Here is a 21,265-nt window from a genome sequence, read left to right on the forward strand (position 1 = left end):
ATTTGTAATAATAAATCCTTGGCCTTGTCAATATTTTTTCCTGGTGGTGAAACCTGAAGATCAGCTATAGGTCACTTTTCAGCAATGAGGTATTGAAATGCAATCATGAGCAGATTAACTGTTCGTTTATTTCATTGTTTGTTTGACCTTGTGTGCAAAAGCGGCTGATATAACAAGTGATTGTTTTTCAGAAGCAAATCATTATATGTGAAGCTCTTTCTATTTTGCAATTGTTGAATGTTAAATTATAAAGCAGATTATGTATTTCTCAATTTTGGTTTTCTGCAAAATTCTCATGGTCAATAGTTAAAGTTGAATCAAATTCACCTCTGCCAAACAGCAAATATCATATAGGATTAGCGCAATCCTATATGAATCCTGCAATGAAGATTGTAAGAGAACTGTAATGACAGCCGTCCATCCAGATGCAAAGAAACTGAATAATACAAATTTTATTGGGCATTAATCACAGAACATTTAACATTGTTCATAATGTACATTTTGCTAAATGCACTATTTAATTGAAAGAGAATAATTTCACAAAAGTAGAAAGAAAGAATGGGCTTTTGACATTGGTTGTTATTAAATGCTTATCAAGTGGTGTTTGGTCCTTTTGACTTATTGATTTGATTCTTAGGTAATGTTTGTAATTAGTTTCCATGGTAAAAATCCCGCTAAGACTTCAAAACTGCCATCCTCTTCAAATGCTGAGTGCTTTGAAGTCTTGGTTATGATGCTGGGGTTAGCAATTACCAGCTATCTGAACTGAATAAGCACATACCTTTGTCATCAAGATGAGTTGTTGCAATGTGTGCTATGCTTCCACAGAAAGGAATTTTTCTCTTTTAAATTTCTGATCTCAAGTGCCCTAATGTCATGAATTATTAAAGACTTAATGTCCCTGGCATCCTTTATATGCTTGCATAGTACTAACTTCAAGTTTTTGTATCTTCTTAAGAAGTAGATCTCCTGGTAGGAGTAGCTACAAGCAGGACAGGGCAGGAATGGGAAGTATGGTTAATGTTTGTTTCTCATGTGTTTCTAATATGTATGGCTTGATTTCTCAAAGAAGTTTAAAAATTGAATTTTCACTTGGAAATGTGGTCAGCAAGCATCACAACTGTGGAACTTCAGGCATACCTGGTACTCAAGTTTGCTGTCTTTAGTTTTAAGAGTTCTCAGCTGAACTTCAGTTGAGATTGATCTACCTTTTTGTGTAAAGGAGAATGGGAGGAGATGCTGTAATGCCAATAGATCCAAAGCCATCTGAGGACATAATTGTGAACTTTATTGTTGACGGTTGTGGGGTAGCTTCTCACCTGAATGCCATCAGTGTTGTAAATCATCTGTGGTGCATAGAACATTTTGTTAATAAACATTGACACCGTTGTAATTAGGAGGGCATTGTTTATACAATAACAATTCTGACCATTATGAATCCAGTGGTAGAGATCTCCAATGTCTGCACCAGTGAAATGCTTTGCATTCAGAGATAATAAATGGAAATAAATGAAATCTACAGAATGATGGGTTTTTGTTTGCTGCAAAAGCTACAGATGAGAGCCAAATCACACTGAGCAAGGTAGCTGGAAGTAGCAGAGGTTGTGAGCAGCAAGGGTATGGTGCCCAGGCTGGTCTCAGCATCAGAAAAGGTTTAATACTTTCAATATATCAGAAAAGGTGAGTGTCATGCCACTTTCAGGTGGCATTCATTATTCTCTTACCTCTCTAGCATTCTTCTGCACAGCGCTCCTCCAACCAGCCATCTTGCAGTTCCAGATATTCGTTTCTCTTCAGGCACCTCCCTAAATCTCCATCTCAACAACCTCAGGAGCCATCCGCAAAAAGGAACTTACAGAGCACCAAAAGAAATGTGTATGCTTCTGTCAGTGTTTCCAGAAACAGTGCACACCTTGAGAGATTGGAAGAGGCCATCACTAGCTTGAATGCCAAGATGTCTCAGGCATTTGCATTGATGTCCACCTTGCTGGAAAGAGTGGCCGCCTGCATGGAGAATCAGATGTGGCAAGTCACCAAGTGCATGTCCAAGAGCCCAAACACTCATTTCAAGTGAAGCAGCGCTTCACTTGCACTTCCCTCAATTTGTTCTACTGCATTTGCTGCTCCCAATGCGGTCTCCTCTACATTGGAGAGACCAAATGCAGACTGGGTGACCGCTTTGTGGAACACCTTCGGTCTGTCCACAAGCATGACCCAGATCTTCCTGTTGCTTGCCATTTCAAAACCCTAAGCTGCTCTCATGCCCAAATGTCTGTCCTTGGCCTGCTGCAATGTTCCATTGAATGCAGACTGGAGGGACAGCACCTCATCTTCCGATTAGGCACTTTACAGCCTTCTGGACTTAACATTGAGTTCAACAATTTCAGACCAAGAACTCTCTCCTCCATTCTCACCCCTTTTTATCCCCTTTTTTAACATTCATTTTTAATTTTTTCCACTTATTTTTATTATTATTTAAAAATTTTATTTTCATCTTTATTCATTGTTTTATCCTCATCTTTTAGCCTATTTTTGATCTTTTTTCCCACCACCTTCCCCTCTGCCCACCCCACCCCACTAGGGCCATCTGTCACTTGCTCAAGTTGTTTTTCCCAAAGTGCTTACCCTAGTCTGGCCATTATCACATTCTGCCTTCTATCCTTAACATCATCGTTAGCACCTCCTTTTTCCAGTAACACCATCATTAACACCCCTTTGTCCTTTTGTTTATGACATCTTTGGCAATCTCTCCTTTGCTTCTACCTATTGCTGGCCTTCTATCCAGCTTCACCTGCTCCACTCCACTTGAACATTTCACCACTTTTTTACTTCCCTTAGCTCTGAAGAAGAATCGTACAGACTCGAAACATTAACTCTGTCTTTCTCTCCACAGATGCTGTCAGACCTGCTGAGTTTTTCCAGCACTTTTTGTTCTTGTTTCAGCTTTCCAGCATCTGCAGTATTTTGCCTTTAACCAGCTACACCTTCTTTGTTTAGGCGGCTGGCTTTTTCCTTCCATTCACAGGGAAGCGGATTTCCCTTTTGGCTCTCACCGCCTCCAGCATGACTTCCAAGGAAGAGCCGAAAAACTGAGGGGCCGTCTTCCTATGTCTTCCTTCCATCTTCTTGCCTCCAGTTTCCTTCAGAAACAAACTTACCCGCAGCCCTCCTGAACCCTACTGATGTCCCTTTAAATAGTGTGTATACTGGACACGGCACTTCACAGAACCTGGTGGGCAAGAAATTGGGATCTTTACAGTCATGTGTAATAGTTATTTTTCTTGAGCCAGGTGATGCAGGAGATCTCTACCGGGCTTCAAATAAGTTTGGACTGTTGCGCTCTGAGCTCCCTCCTTCTATATTTTCAAAACCCACCTGAATCTTCCAGCTGATAACTTACCCGAGCAGCCTGGAGACTAAGGGCAGAATTGAGCCCTTGTCAGGCGGGCTCGGCAGGGCAGGCGGGACACTGACTTCTGCCCGCGATCGAGGCCGGAAGACGATTTCATGCTGATGGGCCTAAACGTGAGAGGCAGCGGGGGAGGAAGGTGAGCGGGGTGAGCGCGAACTTCATGCATGTCCGCGAGTGCATGCTTGAGAGTATCCCTGAGGCACAGAGCTGCCTCAGGGTGATAAAGTTTTTAAAAAAAAGAATTTAAGAATGTTATAAAACATGTCCCCTCATGCGACTCTGTCACGTGAGCAGGGCATGTTATTAATTACATTTTAAAATTTTAATTTTATTTTTATTTGCTTTTGGAACCACCATCCTGCCCTTGGATGAGGCTTCCTAATGCCACATGGCGTTTTCGCCTGCCCGCCATCTGTAAGTACCTTTTTAATGGCCTTAATAGGCCTTTTATTTGTTGACAGGCGCGCTGCTGACCGAAATGTCGCATGACTGCGAGTTGATGTCGGGTTGCTCGCCCAACGTCATTTTACACTCGAGTGGGTCGGGCCCGTGTCCACCCGTCGAGGTAAAAATCTTGCCCTAAGGATGAGATTTTCCGTCCCTGCCTGACACTGGGATTGTCTGGTCCTCCAAAAAGTCAATCTACTTTTGGCTGGGCTGCTGGATCTCTCGCGGCCGATCACACCACGAAGGGGCTGGAGCACCTCGGCCTGAAACTTAGTGAGCAGCCTCTGGATGTCTGTTTTGGAAGCTCACCACCTCTGTGTTAATGAAGCTTTGATAGTTATCCCACCCTTAGCTCTTAAGAATCGCAATGATTTGGGGTGACTTCTTATGAACAGAAATTTGACCCTAGGTATCTAAGATGCAGCCCTTGGGGCAAACAGCAATCCTATTTTTTGTTGGGGTATGTACTTGAACAGCAGTTCCCAAAGTATGAAACAGTGAATGGGGTCATGAGAAACAAATCACATTAACCTGCCGCCCCTGCCCCTCCACCCCCATCCCCACAACCCCACACCTGCCACCTTGTATTGCCCCAGCAGTAGGAAGTAATCAATTATAAGATGAACTCCTGACATTGGACACTTTGGCTGTGGAAGCCATGATGAGCCAAGTTGTGATGTAACTATGCATCCACGTAAAAATGTCAGAGGTTCCCCAGAGCGATGGCAATGGAGGCAGATGTGGATTTAGCGACCAGTGGCAACCCGGTCACCATAGGTCCGGGATTTTCATCACCGATTTTCATATTTATATGATGTATTGTATATAGATCTGCAATACACTTACTTTAATAATTATATAATGAATGTTATTATGCCGCTTTATTGCTGTTTTGTTTTTGTTGGCATCTTGGGTCATTTTAATTTTCAACTGTTAAAATGGGGTCATATTGAAAAATAGTTTGGAAAGTACTGCACTATGAATACTAATGGATACCATTCCATACTCCTCGTTACCTAATGCAATTCAAATATGCCAACAAAGGATATTTGCCAATAAAACATATATGCCAAGAATTTCCTAGAATTCCCTCGATTGGCTACTGTGGTTTGGCAGAAGATTTGCAGAAATCCAAATTAGGCAAAGTATGCGAGGTTTCTGTGGATCTTTCCCCTCAGGATTTCCCAGCACTAATTAAGGATAAAAATAACTAACATAGCTTAACTAAGAAGTAAAGTTACTAGCAAACATGAACCAGCAGTTCAAGAAGGCAGCTCACCACCGCCTTCTCAAGGGCAACTAGGGATGGGCAATAAATGCTGGCCTAGCCAGCAAAGCCCACACCCCGTGAATGAATAAAAAAAAAATCTGTAAAATAAAATAATAAATATAACACTTAACTTCACCAGATTGTAAGTCATTTCAAAAGGACATAAATTAAACTGGGCAGTTTGTTGTCAGATGAAATTTAATGTGGAGAAATGTGAGCTGGGCTTTTCCACTCCCGTTTGCACTGGGCGTCACAGCAGGCAGGGGCGGAAAGTAACGGGAGATCGGAAAAATCGGTTTCACATCGTCGTAAAACCAGTTTGCAATTGTCCACTCCACCCGTCAATGGCGGGCCATGTTTCCCTCTGCCGCACGTTGGAAACCTAATTTCAATACTTTAGCAACTCATTATAAGCTCTGCTCGCCGGAATCATTCCCCCACGCTAGATCATGAACTCACATTGGCATGGCTGCACGCTGACGTGTTTCACAACAGTACATAAGCAACGTGTACCTGGTGACCTGCGCTTCGCTCGGGACTTCAAGGCTTGTTTGCCTACCTTGCTTCGGGCAGCACTCACAGTCATCAGCGCCAGGCTTTGCAGGCAGCACCACATCACTTTTAGGGGCCTCATGAGCAGGTCTTTACCTACGAGCCCAGCAGTAAGGCTGACTTTTTAATGGCTACAGGGCTAGGGCTTGCTTGAGGAAGGGGGGTATCCCAGGATGTGTGTGGGGACACATGGTGACCTGAGTAAGTGGCTTCAACATGGTAAGGGCTGTGGAGGCAGCCTCCAGAGGGGAGGAGGCCAAATGGAGATGTGAGGCTGTGTGTGAGTGGTGATGCCCCTTGAGCTGGCAATGAGTGAGATGCCAGTGAATATGTGATAGCTTATGATTTTTTTTATTCTTTCATGGGATGGATGTTGCTGACTAGGCCAGTATTTATTGCCCATCCCTAATTTCCCTTGAGAAGTTGGTGGTGAGCTGCCTTCTTGAGCTGTTGCAGCCCATGTGGTGTGGGTACACTCATAGTGCTGTTAGGGAGGGAGTTCCAAGATCTTGACCCAACGACAGTGAAGGAATTGTGTTTATTTCCAAGTCAGGCTGGTGAGTGGCTTGGAGGGGAACTTCCAGGTGGTGGTGTTCCCATGTGTTTGCTGCCCTTGTCCTTCCAGATAATAGTGGTCTTGTGTTTGGAAGGTGTTGTCTAAGGAGGCTTGGTGAGTTCCTGCATTGTGTCTTGCCATGTCTTCACTGGAACAGTCCTGGGCTGCAAGCATTGTGAAGTGTATGCGTGGCCTGCAGTTTAGATATGACACCCGGAGTGAGGTGACGGCATGGCGGATGAGTCAGAGCCACTGGCCAGTGATACAATGCGTCTCTTAATTATTGAGGGGGGAAGCAGACGATACAGTGCAAAGAACTGCCCTTGCAGCTAGTGGGAAGAACGTTTTTTTTCCACACCTGCCTTTGCAGTTCAGGGAAAATTCCAGCCATGGAGTGAAAGCTTTTGGGAGGAAGCATGAGGAGAAAGATGTATTAAATAGCAAAACCTTTTTTTAAAGCAAAGGAGCAGAGAGAGCAGGTGCTTCAAATACACAAACCTTTAAGATGGGCAGGTCAAGTTTATAAGAATGTTAATTATAAAAAAACATACCTGGCATCCCAGGTTTTACAGGCAGTGGCATTGGGTACAAAAACAAAGGACTAAAGGTAAGTCTACAGAAAACCTTGATATCTTGCAGTTAGAATACAGTCAAGATGAAGGAGAGGATGGAAGAGATTTGCTAACATGATATCAGCCATGAAAGGCTTCAGTTGTGAGGCATGGTTAGAGAATCTGCGGGAGGGGGGCGGGGGTGTGGCCTTTGCAATAGAATGAAGAAGATTCAGAGGAGATCTAATAGAAGTATTGAAACTTATGAGGGGGTTGGTAAGGAAAATTGGGAAAACACTATTTCCATTGGTTGGTGAATGGATAACTGGAGGGCATAAATTTACTATCAGCACCAAAAGAATAAAGAAAGAAGTTAGCAAGGTTTTCTTTTATACAGTGGGTTATTAGGACATAAGATGCTTTACTAGAAACAGTGTGGGAGCAAAATCCACAATGCCCTTTGAAAGAGAAGGGACCTTCATGACAATAAACAAGGCTATATGGACAAATAGAAACCATGTCCCACACCTTTGCAACAAGCGCACTGAGCTACCTGGTGATCTGTGTGCTTTGCATGTTAGTGTTGACAGTGCTTTAAGATGCCTGCTAAGTCTACACATGCTATAAATAAAAGTGGATAAATATTTGGCAAGGAAACTTTTCAAAAAATATAGGGAAAGGACAAGTAAGGATAAACTGAATAAGTCTTTCAAAGCACTGGTACAAATCTGTGTTCTAAGATCAATTTACCAAATACTTTCTAGATTCTTCTTAGTCCTCTGTAGCATACATCAATTTGAGTTTTTTTGAAGCAAAATCATAGCTTTACATGCCATAGCACCTTCTTGCTTCTATTATTTGGATCATGCTGTCTCCAAGGCCTTTGGATCTCTAGGCAGATATAACTAATCCAGGCATTTTGCTAACACCCCCCAGAAGTGCACTACTGGATTCTACTGTTATTAATCTCAATGTTTTACTAATTAATAATCATAATTATTTTTGTTGTGCAGGTATTACAACTTGGGTCTGAAATCCTTCCACAATACAAGCAAGAGGCACCAAAGACTCCACCACATATCATCTTGCATTACTGTGCATTCAAAACTTCCTGGGATTGGATAATCCTGATTCTGACCTTCTACACTGCAATCATGGTTCCATACAATGTCTCCTTCAAGACCAAACAAAACAATGTGACTTGGTTGGTGGTTGACAGTATAGTTGATGTAATCTTCTTGGTAGACATTGTCCTCAATTTTCATACCACTTTCGTCGGGCCAGCGGGAGAGGTAATTTCAGACCCAAAGCTCATCCGTATGAATTATTTGAAGACTTGGTTTGTTATAGATCTCCTCTCCTGTTTGCCGTATGATGTCATCAACGCATTTGAAAATGTGGATGAGGTTGGTATCTGATGATTTTGCCTTGTAATCTATGGATTGTAAAATAAGACCTGTCAAATAACTTCTCTCAGCTCCAGACTAGCAAGGAGAAAAATAAGTCTATATTTTTTATCCTGAGTATTATCCAGTTACTCTTTCTAGAAAGTGCTTCTGAATGGATGTCAGATGAGATTTGGCTGTGATATTTCCCCGGTTAATACTCTGGTAAATTCAGAACTGAACCTCATTCCTTTAGGGGGGAAGAAAATTGAAGATTCAGTGGGACCTTACAGTGTAAGAATAAATTAGTGGGGTAGATTTTCATCTTAATTGTTTGTGTGGTAATCTGGCGGAGTGGAACACCCTCCTTTTATAGAAATTAATGAAGCGTAAACCAGGCAGATCTGATTAAGGGTGGATAATCTGCTCTGCCGGATTACTACACATAGGGCAGGATTTTTACCTCGTCGGGTGGGCACGGCGGGCAGGCCAGGGAGCGGTTGCAAAACTGACCACCGCCGGCGATTGGCCAATTAACGGCCAATCAGCGTGTATCGTGCGCTGAACACTGAGCGCTGACGGGGTGGGGGCAGGTGGAGGGCGAGCGTGGATGTTTGGACACGTGCGCCGGTGCGTGCTCTGAAAGCTCCCTGAAGGCACAGAGCTGCCTCATGGAGCTGAAGAGTTTTAAAAACATAGACAAAGAATATGAAAATGTTTAAAACATGTCCCCTCATGTGACTCTGCCACATGAGCAGGGACATGTTATAAATGAGATTTCAACCTTTTAATTTAATTTTTAGTTCCTGTTGGAAACTGCATCCCACCTATGGATGAGGCTTTATAAAAAATCCAAAGGCCGCTTGGCCTTTTCATCTGCCGGCCAACCAAAAGGTTGGACGGGCAACGAAAGTCAAATTTAATTAATTGATTAAGGGCCTTAATAGACCTCTTACTTGCTGGTGGGCGCGCTGCTGCCTCTCGTGTGTGCCTGCCGAACGAAATATCGCGAGAGTGCATGATGACGTTGGGATGCTTGCCCGATGTCATCGTGCACTATTTTACTCTCGTCGGGGTTGGGCGCATGCCTGCCTGGCGAGAGAAAATTTCTGCCCATAGTTGAAGTTGAAAATCTACTTCAATATTCATTAAGTTTCTTAAATTAACTTGGAGGATTCTTTACCATGTTTAAACAAGTAAAATTAACAGAATGGACCATTAAAATACATTTCTTTTCAATTAGAAAGCAATTCAGTAAAAACTAAGATTGTAATTGGCTGGCCAAAGTCAATATTTCCTAGTGATGATATGTAAACCAAATTTTTCCGAGTAAACTTCCCATTGCCAGCAGTATTGGAGCTATGAATGCGGGGCAGGGATATCTAGATTGTCCTATCACCTGAGCAATGTTTCAGTTGCCCACCCTTTTCTTACCCTGTCATATTTAAATGTTGGTGAGGGAGGGGGGCTTGGGAAACTGGTCGATTTGCTGCCTTACTGTCCTAATACAACCAGTGCAACAAGACCAGATGGTGATTAGCTGGGTATTGAATCCAGTGACACAGGGACCAATGAAACAAATAGTTCCTACCTGGATAATATTGAGTTTCTTGTATGTTACAGCTGTGCTCATCGAGGTCAGTGGTGAATATTCCATTACATTCTTAACTTCAGTCTTGTAGAAGGTGGAGAACTTTTGAGGGGTCGGGAAATGAACCATTCGTATAGAACCCAGCTGATATGACTGGTCTACTTGATCAGTGGTAACCTCCAAGATACTGATGGTGTGGGGCACAGTGATAGTGGTGCAATTAAAGGTTGAGGGAGATGGCTTGGCTTTCTCTTCTTTGAGATGGTCATTATCTAGCATTTATGAAGGTCTGAAATTTTAGTAGTAATCCATTAATACAATTATTTCTTTCCCCGACATAATAGAACTATAGTGCTAAAATATGCTTTATACTACAGCATAATATGAAATTATGCACTGTTGGAACAGTATTTACTTGTTTACACTTCTGTGCCACTGCTGTCAAGATGACAATGTGTTGAGGAGGATTCGTGAACAAGTTCTTCAATGCTGTAATATTAATCCAAGGAATAGAATGCAAAGGTGCAAATGGCATTTTGGCCCTTTGCTCAGTTGTGCTCAGTGATCCTGATGATGTGGTTGCTTTGTTTAAACTCCTGTGGGAGTTACATCATTCCTATTCATTCATTCAATTGGCCTTATCCATGTTGCTAAGCATCCGCTTCTGTAAAAAATAATAATTGCAATGGGTTGTTTGCTGAATTCTGAAGAAATCCATGTTCATACCTTGTTTGTGTATAAAACGCTTGTCCACTGAGAATAGTGCTGATGAAAGGTTTGAAATGCTGTTTTTATTGTGTACATCAAACAGCATTTACATGCTACATTGTGATACTGAGTTTCTAGATGTATGCAGAATACAAAAAGATGTTGCAGCTAACAGTGTTTTCTCTTTTTATATTGATTTGTAATGTGTAAAATAATGAACTGTAATTGATTTACAATCGTTTGTGACATTTGCACCAGCATTAAATCACGTTTTTATACTTTATTTTCTTCTTGCTTTCTACTTTTTCCATTTGCATGCTTCTTTATTTCTGTGGCTTAACCCTCTTCTGACTATCTTTTGGGGTTTGAAGAACTGGAATCATCATGCCGTAACTAAAGTAGGCTTTCTATTTCATAAGTTATGTTTAATGTACCTTCTCTTAAGTGTTTGAAAGTAATGATGGGCTAAATGTTTTTATAATGCTCGCCTTGTGTTGCTTGGTATTGACGATAGATTGTATTATTTATGCTGTATTAACTTAGTGCAGCTAAATGTAGCTGAGAAATGTGGAGAAAGAACGCCAGAAAATCTATGTACAAAGGTCTGTCTAGCTAACTTCACAGAATCACAGAACAGAAGGAGGCCATTCAGCCTGTCATGTCTGTACTGGCTCTGTGGCTGAGCAATTCACCTAGTGCCATTTCCCAGCTTTCTCTCCATAACCCTGCACATTCTTGTTTTTCAGATAGTAACCCAATTCCATCTTGAATGCCTGATTGAACAGTCTCAAGCAGTACATCCAGATTTTAACCACTCACTGCGTGAAAAAGTTTTTCCTCATGTCCAAATTGCTTCTTTTGCCAATTACTTTGAGTCTATGCCCTTTGGTTCTCGACCCTTCCACCAGTGGGAACAGTTTTTCCCTATCTGCTCTGTTTAGACCCCTCATGATTTTGAACACCTCTGTCAAACCTTCTGTCAACCTTTTTCCAAGGAAAACAGTCCCACCTTCTCCAATCTGTCTCCATAACTGAAGTTCCACATCTTGGAACAACTGTTTTTTCTGCATTCTAATGCCTTCACATCTTTTCTAAAGTGTGGTGCCCAGAACTGGATGCAATACTCCAGTTGAGGCTGAACCAGTTTTTATACAAGTTTAACACAACCTCCTTGTTCCTGTGCTCTATGCCCCTATTAATAAAGCCTAGGATACTGTATGCTTTATTAACCATGCTCTCAACCTGTCCTGCCACCTAGAATGACTTATGCATGTCTATACCCAAGCCCCTGCTCCTGCATCCCCTTTAGAATTGTATCCTTTATTTTATATTGTCTGTGTTCTTCCTACTGAAATGAATCACTTTACACTTCTCTGCATTGAACTTCATCTGTCACTTGTCTGCCCCTTTCACCAACTTGTCTACATCCTTTTGAAGTTGCATGCTGTCCTCCTCACAATGCTTCCCAGTTTCGTATCATCCAAAAATTTTGAAATTGTGCCCTGTATATCTAGGTCTGGGTCATTAATATCATATATCATAGGTTTGATTATTTGCATTCTGAATGAATCATTTACAACCAATATAAAAATGTATAAAGGTTATTTCTAGTATAGCCACTGTGTCAGGTTTATGATGCTTTGTACAATTTTTATGGCTTTCTTTACCATTTGCTTGCCTATGCATACACAGTGCGCAGCTAAAGACAACATTAACCATTGCATGACTTTTTTTATGAGTTGCATAAGGACGCCCATATAATCTTTATTCGTTGTATTAATGTGATTGGATAAATGCCATTTTCCATATTATTGAAATATCACAGGTGTGAAAAATAGAAATGCTAATTCACATATGAAATAAAACAGCATATAATATTTCCGAATTTCCTTAAATTTGTGGTTAAGGCTGTACCAATGACAGTTGAATAAGATGAACCTCAATCTGTGGGTGACATTGAGTTCTAGAGGTTATTTTCACAATGACATGGACTATTCTGACTCATCCTTGGTTGCTGTTTCACAGTGATGACAGGACAGTCATAGCTCACTATGGAGATATTGCCTTCCCACCTCCTTTTTGTAATACTATGTTTTATATCCCTTAATAGCTCAAGCTGCTAATAAAGAGTCAAATTAGCCTGTTTTCTGATTTGCATATCCAATCCGACAATTAGTTTTTCACATATCTGCTAACTCGTTAAGCTGTTGAGGGGTAACTGATATTTTTTCATGCAAAACATACAAGGGCTGTGAAAAACTCTGCATTCAATATTAACATCCACCCCCCCACCCCTGCCCAATAACCAGTAGATGGTGGGGGTGGTGTGAGTGAGTAAAATTAATCTAACAGGAAATGCATCCCCAACCTGCTATGTACATTGATGTTTCTGCAGTGGTGGGTTTGGAACCTCATGGGACATTAATATATTTATTTCAGACTCCCACAGTGTAATTGTGAGCCTGATTTAAATTTAACAGTTGCAGGGTGAGTTCCTCAGGGCTTAAGAAGCCCTCAGAAATAGGGAAGCAGGAGCCAAGAAGGTTAATTGTCTTTTACGATGCTCCTTGTGGGCCAAGAGGAACAAGAGTGCTGCATTTGGCCTCCCCTGCAGCTGATTACAGCTACCTTCTCCAACTAAGCCTGATCCTTCTCCCCCTCCCTTCTGCAATGGCATCCCTTTCCTCCTGCTCTACCCTGATCTCTCGCCCCCCTCCCTCCCTCAATGTGTCTCCACACTCCCTCATCCCCGACAAGCCTGACATCTCTCTTGTACTGTCTCCCATGATGACCTTGCCCCCCCTCAACAGCCCAATCTCTTGCAATTATAAGTGCCTATATAATATAGGAGGACTAAAAATATGATGTATAGCTTTGGAAATAGTTCAAATGTTCTGTCATTATTAATTTTATTTTGCAAGTGCTTATATATTTACTTATATATGTATATGTAATATCATTTTTGCAGGGCATCAGCAGTCTCTTCAGCTCCCTGAAAGTTGTTAGGCTTCTTCGTTTAGGCCGAGTAGCACGGAAGTTGGATCATTACATTGAATATGGAGCAGCTGTATTAGTACTACTTGTGTGTGTTTTTGGGCTTGCAGCTCATTGGCTGGCTTGCATCTGGTACAGCATTGGGGATTATGAAGTGATCGATGAAGAACTAAACAGAATCAGAACAGACAGCTGGCTCTATCAGTTAGGAGAAACCGTAGGGATGCCGTATCATTTTAATACAAGTGGGACAGAAAAATGGGAAGGTGGACCGAGTAAAGACTCTGTATACATTGCCTCACTCTATTTTACAATGACCAGCCTCACCAGTATTGGGTTTGGTAACATTGCTCCAACAACTGATGGCGAGAAGATTTTTGCTGTGGCTATGATGATGATTGGCTGTAAGTACATTCAAAGACTTTATTTTCTATATATATATGAATGATAGCATTTGATTTCCCAACTTCTATGGTCAGATTTTGGGTGCTAATTAGTTTATGTGAATGCTGTGGGATAAAAATCATTTAGATGTAGCGCATTCTGGATCGTCATAACTCGCTGTGTCGAGAAACAGAAATTCTCATCTATATAAGCAATGTGAAAAATCAGCACTAAGTTTCATAAGAATTTATTTACAAGCAGAAACAAAACAGAAAACAAATTAACAAAAATAATCAGATAATGACTGAATAATGATAATGACATAAAGTTATGTAACTATGTCTTTTAATTTGCTGATAGCTGATTCCCAAACACATCAGGCCATCCATATCAAATGGGCATTCTTTAGAATGTCATCTTGCATGTTCAAATGGTATGAAATGGTGGAAACGATGCCCATACTTCACAAATGCATCTGTCATTGAAATACTCACTGAGGTGAGGTAGGCGTCTTCAATATCACTGCCCACACCCATCCCAGAAGTTTCGCTGAAGCGCAAGTTTGGTGGAGTTCTGTAGGTATTGATCTCCCAAATATTTTCCACACTCAATTACCTACTTAACGTTACTGCAATCAATACCTGGCAGTGGATATTCAGACTGCTGTGTATTAGGTGCCTCAGGGCACATAGGTGGAGGTGTCAGATGAGGAAGCTTAATATATTTCTCTCCTGGCTATTGTATCTGAGGGGTATGGGTATGTAAAAATTTCTTATTACTTTCTCACTCAGCTTTCAACTCTGCTTTCTCATTCAATTCAAGGATTAAAATAAAGGAATCATGACATCTGCCTGGGAAGCGACAACTGACCTATACTGTCTTGTGTTGATGATTGCTAATCATCTGCACATTGATGCAGTGGAAGTATTTGTAGTTCTTAAAACCATTGCATCCTGTTTAGAAGCCCAAATGGCTACTTGGTACCGTTAATAATGCCCTTCACTTTAGGGATCCTGTGATGAGGAAATGTGCAAGACAGTCTTGTTTTGCTATAATTTTTTCAATGGGCAAAGTCATGCTGAATAACACATTTTCTGGATGCAGCTCCGTCCCCTAAATTCATGAATGTTGTTGACACTCTCTGTGATAGTTTGAAAGGATCTGGAGGCACAAAAGCCCACTGTTGTGGTGGCCTGTAACTGATGCCTGCAGGTCTGGTTCCAGCAGGCAGTTCCCAGTTTCCCTACAGCACCAGAATCTGAGAAGGGAGTTGTCCCACGACAAATAGGTGTGTGTATGAGTCTATATACAGTTTCATGGGTAGCGGAAGTTCAGCTCTAGTACAAGTGAACTCTTTCTGCATCCTTTTATTTACTTCTTTATCCTCCAAAATCACTTCCTGAAAGACCCGATGTTAGTGGTCATTATTGCCCAGAATCACCTGTTTTATACAGGTAATCACACATTAATTTCCTGCAAAAGCTAGAATGCTTTAGGCTGGCATCAAAGACCAGCAGGAAATTACCACACAGCACAGTTCAAGTTGAGGCCCAGCAAAATGGTTCAATTTCCTGCCTCCCTTATGCTGGTTTTGTGCCACTGGAACAGATTTTGTTAGGTAGGAAGTCTGCCTTATGATTTATTCCTGTAATTTACTCACTTATGAAGGAGTTTGTCCTATTAAGTGTGCCCAATGATTTGCCAAAAATGAGACAGTCTTCCATCCACCAAATGAGAATTAAAGACTCAATCAGTGCAGGTTCAGAAGCCAAACAGAATAATCTGTTCTCTTGCCATTTCAGAAAATGTCTTTTATTGGGGTAGCTTCAAGCATTCTAGGTCTAGAAAGTTAGAGGAAATTTTTCAGAAGAATTTATCCTGGTAAAAATGCTTACAGGCCAAAGAAAAATGATCTTGTTTATTCTAAAGTGGAGTATGTGAGGAGGTTTGCATTAAACAGCCAGGCCGTTAGAGAGACATGTTGATGACTTAAACTATAGGGAATAATTCTTTAAATTTTCTCCCACTCTTGAGGAAATAAAATCATGCTAATCTGATTTTCATTTTGTTATCTTTGGATCATGGAGTTTTGTTTTAAACATCTTAGGAAGATCATACTGCTAAGGTACAAAACAGACTGTAACAATTTGTAATGGCACATATTTTGACACCTCGTACATTTGTCAAGGCAATAGGACTTTTGCATACTAGGTGCACTTGCAAAAGTGCAGGATATAATCAACAGTTTACACATTGAGGTACTGGTCCTTATAATTCTGTATCATGCATGCACCATCAATACTCTTGTTTACAGCTGAGTTCCCTGGACTACGAATGATTTTCATTCTCAATCTGTGCCATCATTATTTGAATGGAGAAATCAACTACAAGTTTGAGTTTTAAGGAGTGGAAGGAAGATTGTACTTTAAAACTGTTTTTACCATAACTAGACAAAACTAACAGAAGGATTCCAACATGCACTGAACTTTCTGTTATTGAGCCATTCTTTTGGTCAGTTGAAATAAAGATGAAGATGTAATTGTGGCATCTATTTGTATAACTCAGTATAAATGTGTAATATATTTGTAGTTTGTTGTATTCTATATAATCTAGGATTAGAGGGTAGTCAGCATTTCTTGGGTGGAAGAGAAGAAGAAGGGAGAGGAAAAGATAACTAATACTCTAAACACTGAGTTTGATGGAGTTTAATGTAGTTAATGGATTTAATGACTTGCAACCTACATCATTAAGAAGCATAAACTTGTTAAGTTATATAAATTATCATCTCAGTAAGACAGTGAAATTATACCAGTAAAGGGAAGGAATTTGCAGATAGCTAAGTGCACAGAAAAGGTATGTGATCTGAATAGAAAACAAGGCTGGGATTCTCATTTGCAATTCCACCTGAAATTGGAAGGGTTTGGGGTGAAGAGTGAGGGAATATTCAGGGACATGGTTGTAAGTATAAGGGACTGTAGCCATAGTAAGCTTATAAAATATACATCTGCACACTAGCACTCATTTTGCAATGGCTGTACAAGACTGGGCCAGGAACAGTAGAGATATCTTATTAACCATCCATAAGAGATCAAAAAATAGAGTAGATATATAAATCAATGGATGGAATTTCCCATTCTGGAGACTAAATGCGGTGGGGAGGAGAGTGCATGGAATAGTCAGCATGATTTCTGCTGAACAGCAGGGTGGATTTTTGCACACGATTTTCTATTTCTCAGCTTATTAATTATGCATCAACGAGGAGCTTGTCGAATCTCGTGATGGGGTGAGCAGTGATTCATCTGCCCCACCGTTACCTCATGGGGCCAAAGGTCCTGATGCCAAATTTAAATGGCACATGGACAGGTATTCACTCACTGCAGGCCAGAAAGTGGCCTGAACATCTGCATTACTGTAGCGACCAAATGCAACAGACCCTCGGCCTCATGGTTCAGTGAGGCCTACATGGGAATTCTCCTCTAGGCTGTCCAAGAAAGGTGGGTGGTTCTCTTTGGGTGTGATGAAAGCAGAAGGCCCTCCCACCTGACCATCCCAGCCTGGCAGGAGATTGCCAGCAAGGTCACTGCCCGTGCCACTCAGAAAGGACCACCCTGTATTTCTGGAAATGAATGAATGATCTGATGCACTCCGCCAGGGTAAGTGAAACTTCTACTCACTCCAAGACTCTCACTCTCCTAAGTGCATCAGGCAGCTTAAGGCTTAGAGTCCACAGGGATCTCACGCAGTAGCAGCAGATGGGACATCGGCACTGCATGTCTGCCAGCCACTTTAAGATCACCATGTCATGTAAAATCCGGCACAAATGGTGTCTTAATCCCTTACTGGGGAGGGCACACCATACACAGCAGCACGCATGCTTCTGAAATGCTCATTCATCCATAGTGTGCACAGTGAATCTATCTGTCTTTATGCAGGACAAGATCACCTACAATCGATGGGAGAGAACCAAAAATGGAGGGGGAAACCTCAGAACTCAGGACACTACCCTCCCACAAGGAGCAGACAGTAGAGCTGGCTTAGGACAGAGATTGCTCCTGTGTGGAAGCCTCCCCCAACAAGCTAGTGAGGGTCCATTAGGTATATCTCGGCCACATGCAGATAATAACTGTGCGTGACTTGTAGTGTGGGAGTTGCCTCATCAATCACTAATTAATCTCTTCTCTCTATTCTAGCCATCAGCCAGAAAGGCAAAGGAAGAGTTGCAGCAAGCACCTCAGTCCCAGCCCCCAGAGCACTGCAGATGAGAAGGCAGAGGCAGCATCTGTTGATGACCTGTCGCTGCATTCATCTGCACTCTCCGTCAGCACAGATATATGCACCTTGGTGCTAGAGGGGTCTTGGGGGTCACAATCTGGTGATCACCTCATGGACATGTGTCCACAGCAGGCAGAGGCAGTGACAGCCAATGCCACTGACACTTGGAGGACTGCTGGAGACCAGGCCCCTGCAGAGTCAGAGTCCAATGACAAGCCTCTGCAATTGGCCTTGAAAGAAATGTTGGAGATACAAAGACAGGCAGGGGAAAATCAGACAGCCAGAGGCTGTCACCAAACTGGAATGAAGGATGGGAGGAGTCCATCCACATTCTGACTGATGTGATGACTCCGACATGGGAGTGCATCGAAGTCTCCATGGGAAGGGTGGTGGCCGCCTTGGAGACCAGGTCCAGCAGTTTCTGCTGGATTTGTGCTTGGACCTGCTCACCATCGCTCTAGCTTTGAGCAATGGCTAGGTGAGAGAGGGACAGGGCACCTCGACCTCCCTCCAGATGCCCCTTCTCCTTGATGAGTCTGGGGTAACCAAAGGGAGGAGGAGTGCCAGCCAGATACCCCAGGGGCATCCACTCAGGAAACTCCAAGGTGCCCTGGCTCTCCAATCCTCTCTGTCTGTGACCTCATCAATTCTAGCAGGTCAGGCTGAAGAGGATGTGCAGGAGACCCTTAGCAGGCTGGGGCCCTCCAAGGCTCAGGCCTCCAGAGGACACCTGCCAAAGCCATCACAGACGACAGGGCATAACAGTCAGCAGGTTTCTCCCATCTCTGCTGCGGGTGTCAGGGCTGCACCTAGACATGGCAGTAGAGTTAAGAAAATTAAGAAGTTTTGAATACACAATGGTGACACAGATGTTTGTTCACTGTACATAATCTGCACTATTATAAATATATTTCACATTTATCCCTCTCCAAGTCTCAGCTATTGAATGGCTAATCGATGTGATGCAAGGTCCCCCACTTATTCAAGTGTGCAAAATGAACCCCCAACATGACCCCCCCAATTATCTCCCATCTTGCCCCTCATTTTCATTGTCTAACTCAGTCTCATCAGTGAATTGCCTTTATTTACAATTCAGCTACATGAACAAAGGCACTTCCTATATGAAAATGATGGCTGCACAAGACACATTTAATCCTTGCATCTGAGGCAGACACTATGGCCAGAATGTTCTCGTCGGCATGCGGGGGCCCTTGAGGCAGCAATTTTCGGAGATTTTTCAGGGCCCATGTGAGCTTTAGTTCGTTGCAAGGGTGCAATAGGCAGGTGGGTAGGCCACATTTGTATAAAAGGAAACTAATATTGAATCAGGGACAGGGAATCAGTAAAATTATTGTAAGCAAAAGAGCAGTACTGAAGAAAATAATGGCCCCGAAGAGTGATCAAAGAGAGCCAGCATAAATTTGTAAGACAGGTCATGCCTGAAGAACCTGATTGAATTTTATGAAGAGGTGAAGCTCTAAGCTTGATATTTATATAGACTTTCAGAAGGCATTTGATAAATGTCCTTATTAGAAACTGTTAGCTAAAGTTGAAGCTCATGAAATTGAAAGGAAATTATTGACCTGGTTAGGAAATTTGCTGAGAGACAGCAGACAGAGAGTCAGGATAATGGACAGGTACTCCACTTGACAGGATGTGACTGTGTCCTGTAAGAATCTGTGTTGGGGTTTCAACTATTCACTGTATTTATATAGTGACTTTCATGACTACAGGATCTCTCAAAGCGCATTACCACCTATGGGGTATTTTTAAGTGTAGTCATTGTTTACTTAGGAAATACAGGAGCCAACTTGCACTCAGCAATGTAGTAATCTCACAAACAGCAATGTAGTAATGATCAGATAATCTGGTTTTGTAATGTTGATTGATGGATAGGTATTGGCTAGGATATTGAGAATAAATCCCCTGCTCTTCTTCAAAATAGTGCCATGGGATCTTTTATTTCCACTAAGAGGGCAGGGTCAGATTGTTAATAGGTTTATGCTGGATATGAAACGAGTTTAGGACAATCCTTTAACACACCAGAGGGAGAATTGCTCTGTGGAGTATGTGTAATAAAATAATATGCCTATTTATGACAACTAACTTTCGAATTTTGTTGCATGTTGTACACAAGAAATTTCCTCTACTGTCAAAAGTGATAGCATATTGAAGGTACTTACACAGTAGGATTTGAATGGTATTAGTAGTAGAGACTCACTCAGATTTTTTATTATAGAGAGATGTAACAATTTATACTACATTGGAAAAATGCTTTGACTTGTTTATCAGTTCAAATTGTCATTGTTATCCACTAATGGCAATTGTGAGGAGGTAAGACCAGCCTATAAACGATTCTAACTCCTGTTATAGAAAGAACAAGCACACGGGGAAATTATTTTCTCTGCTTGTTATTTGTACAAACTCATGACTTTAAGTATAAAGAAAACATTTGATAATTATTTGTTAAAAAAGATCAGCAGAGGAATTCTTTCCCCATGAACGTTGCAAAGTAAATGGTGAATTAATATGATTCAGTAGTTAGAGGAATGGACCATAGATATGACCCCAGGATGGTATGTTGCCTCCCTGGTGTCAGGGTCCAGGATATCACTGAGCGACTGCTGAATGTTCTGAGGAGGATGGTGAACAGCTAGAAGTTATTGTCCATATTGGTACCACTAGAAAGTGGGAAAAGGCCCTGCAGGCAGATTTCAGGGAATTGGGGGAGAAATTAAAAAGTAGGACCTCAAAGGTAGTAATGCCCGGATTACTCCAGATGTCATACGCTAGTGAGTACAGAAGCAGGGGGATAGTGCAGCTGAATGCGCGGCAGGATGGATGGTGCAGGAATGGAGGGCTTTAGATTCCTAGGGTGTTGGGACCGGTTTTGGGGAAGGTGGCACCTCTGTAAGCCAGGCAGGTTACCCCTCAATGGGGCTGGGGGCAATATCTTGGTGGTGAGGTTTGCTTGTGCTGTTGGGGTGAGGATAATCTAGTTTTGGAGGGGTGTGGGAACCTGAGCACAGATTCAGGAGGAAAAGAAACAAAACTGAAAATAGAAGGTAGAAAGTTAATAAGTGAGTATGGAAGATTGAGGAGACGAAGGCAAGAAAATAGACAACAAAGGAGTTGTTCAGTGA

General features: G+C 41.9%; 1 protein-coding gene across 2 annotated transcripts in view; it reads left to right on the forward strand.

Moving 5' to 3' along the window:
- The window catches only part of kcnh1a (potassium voltage-gated channel, subfamily H (eag-related), member 1a), a 303,671-nt gene that overhangs the window by 69,553 nt on the left and 212,853 nt on the right, over positions 1-21,265 (forward strand). The window contains exons 6-8 of one of the 2 annotated variants that reach the window (XM_041178371.1): positions 7,802-8,194; positions 10,844-10,870; positions 13,441-13,870. In XM_041178371.1, coding sequence (XP_041034305.1) covers positions 7,802-8,194; positions 10,844-10,870; positions 13,441-13,870 — 850 coding nt within the window. The remainder of the gene's footprint in view (positions 1-7,801; positions 8,195-10,843; positions 10,871-13,440; positions 13,871-21,265) is intronic. The other variant, XM_041178377.1, reaches the window with a different exon arrangement.

This window comes from Carcharodon carcharias, chromosome 2, assembly GCF_017639515.1.
Source record: "Carcharodon carcharias isolate sCarCar2 chromosome 2, sCarCar2.pri, whole genome shotgun sequence".
Classification (NCBI taxonomy): Eukaryota; Metazoa; Chordata; class Chondrichthyes; order Lamniformes; family Lamnidae; genus Carcharodon; species Carcharodon carcharias.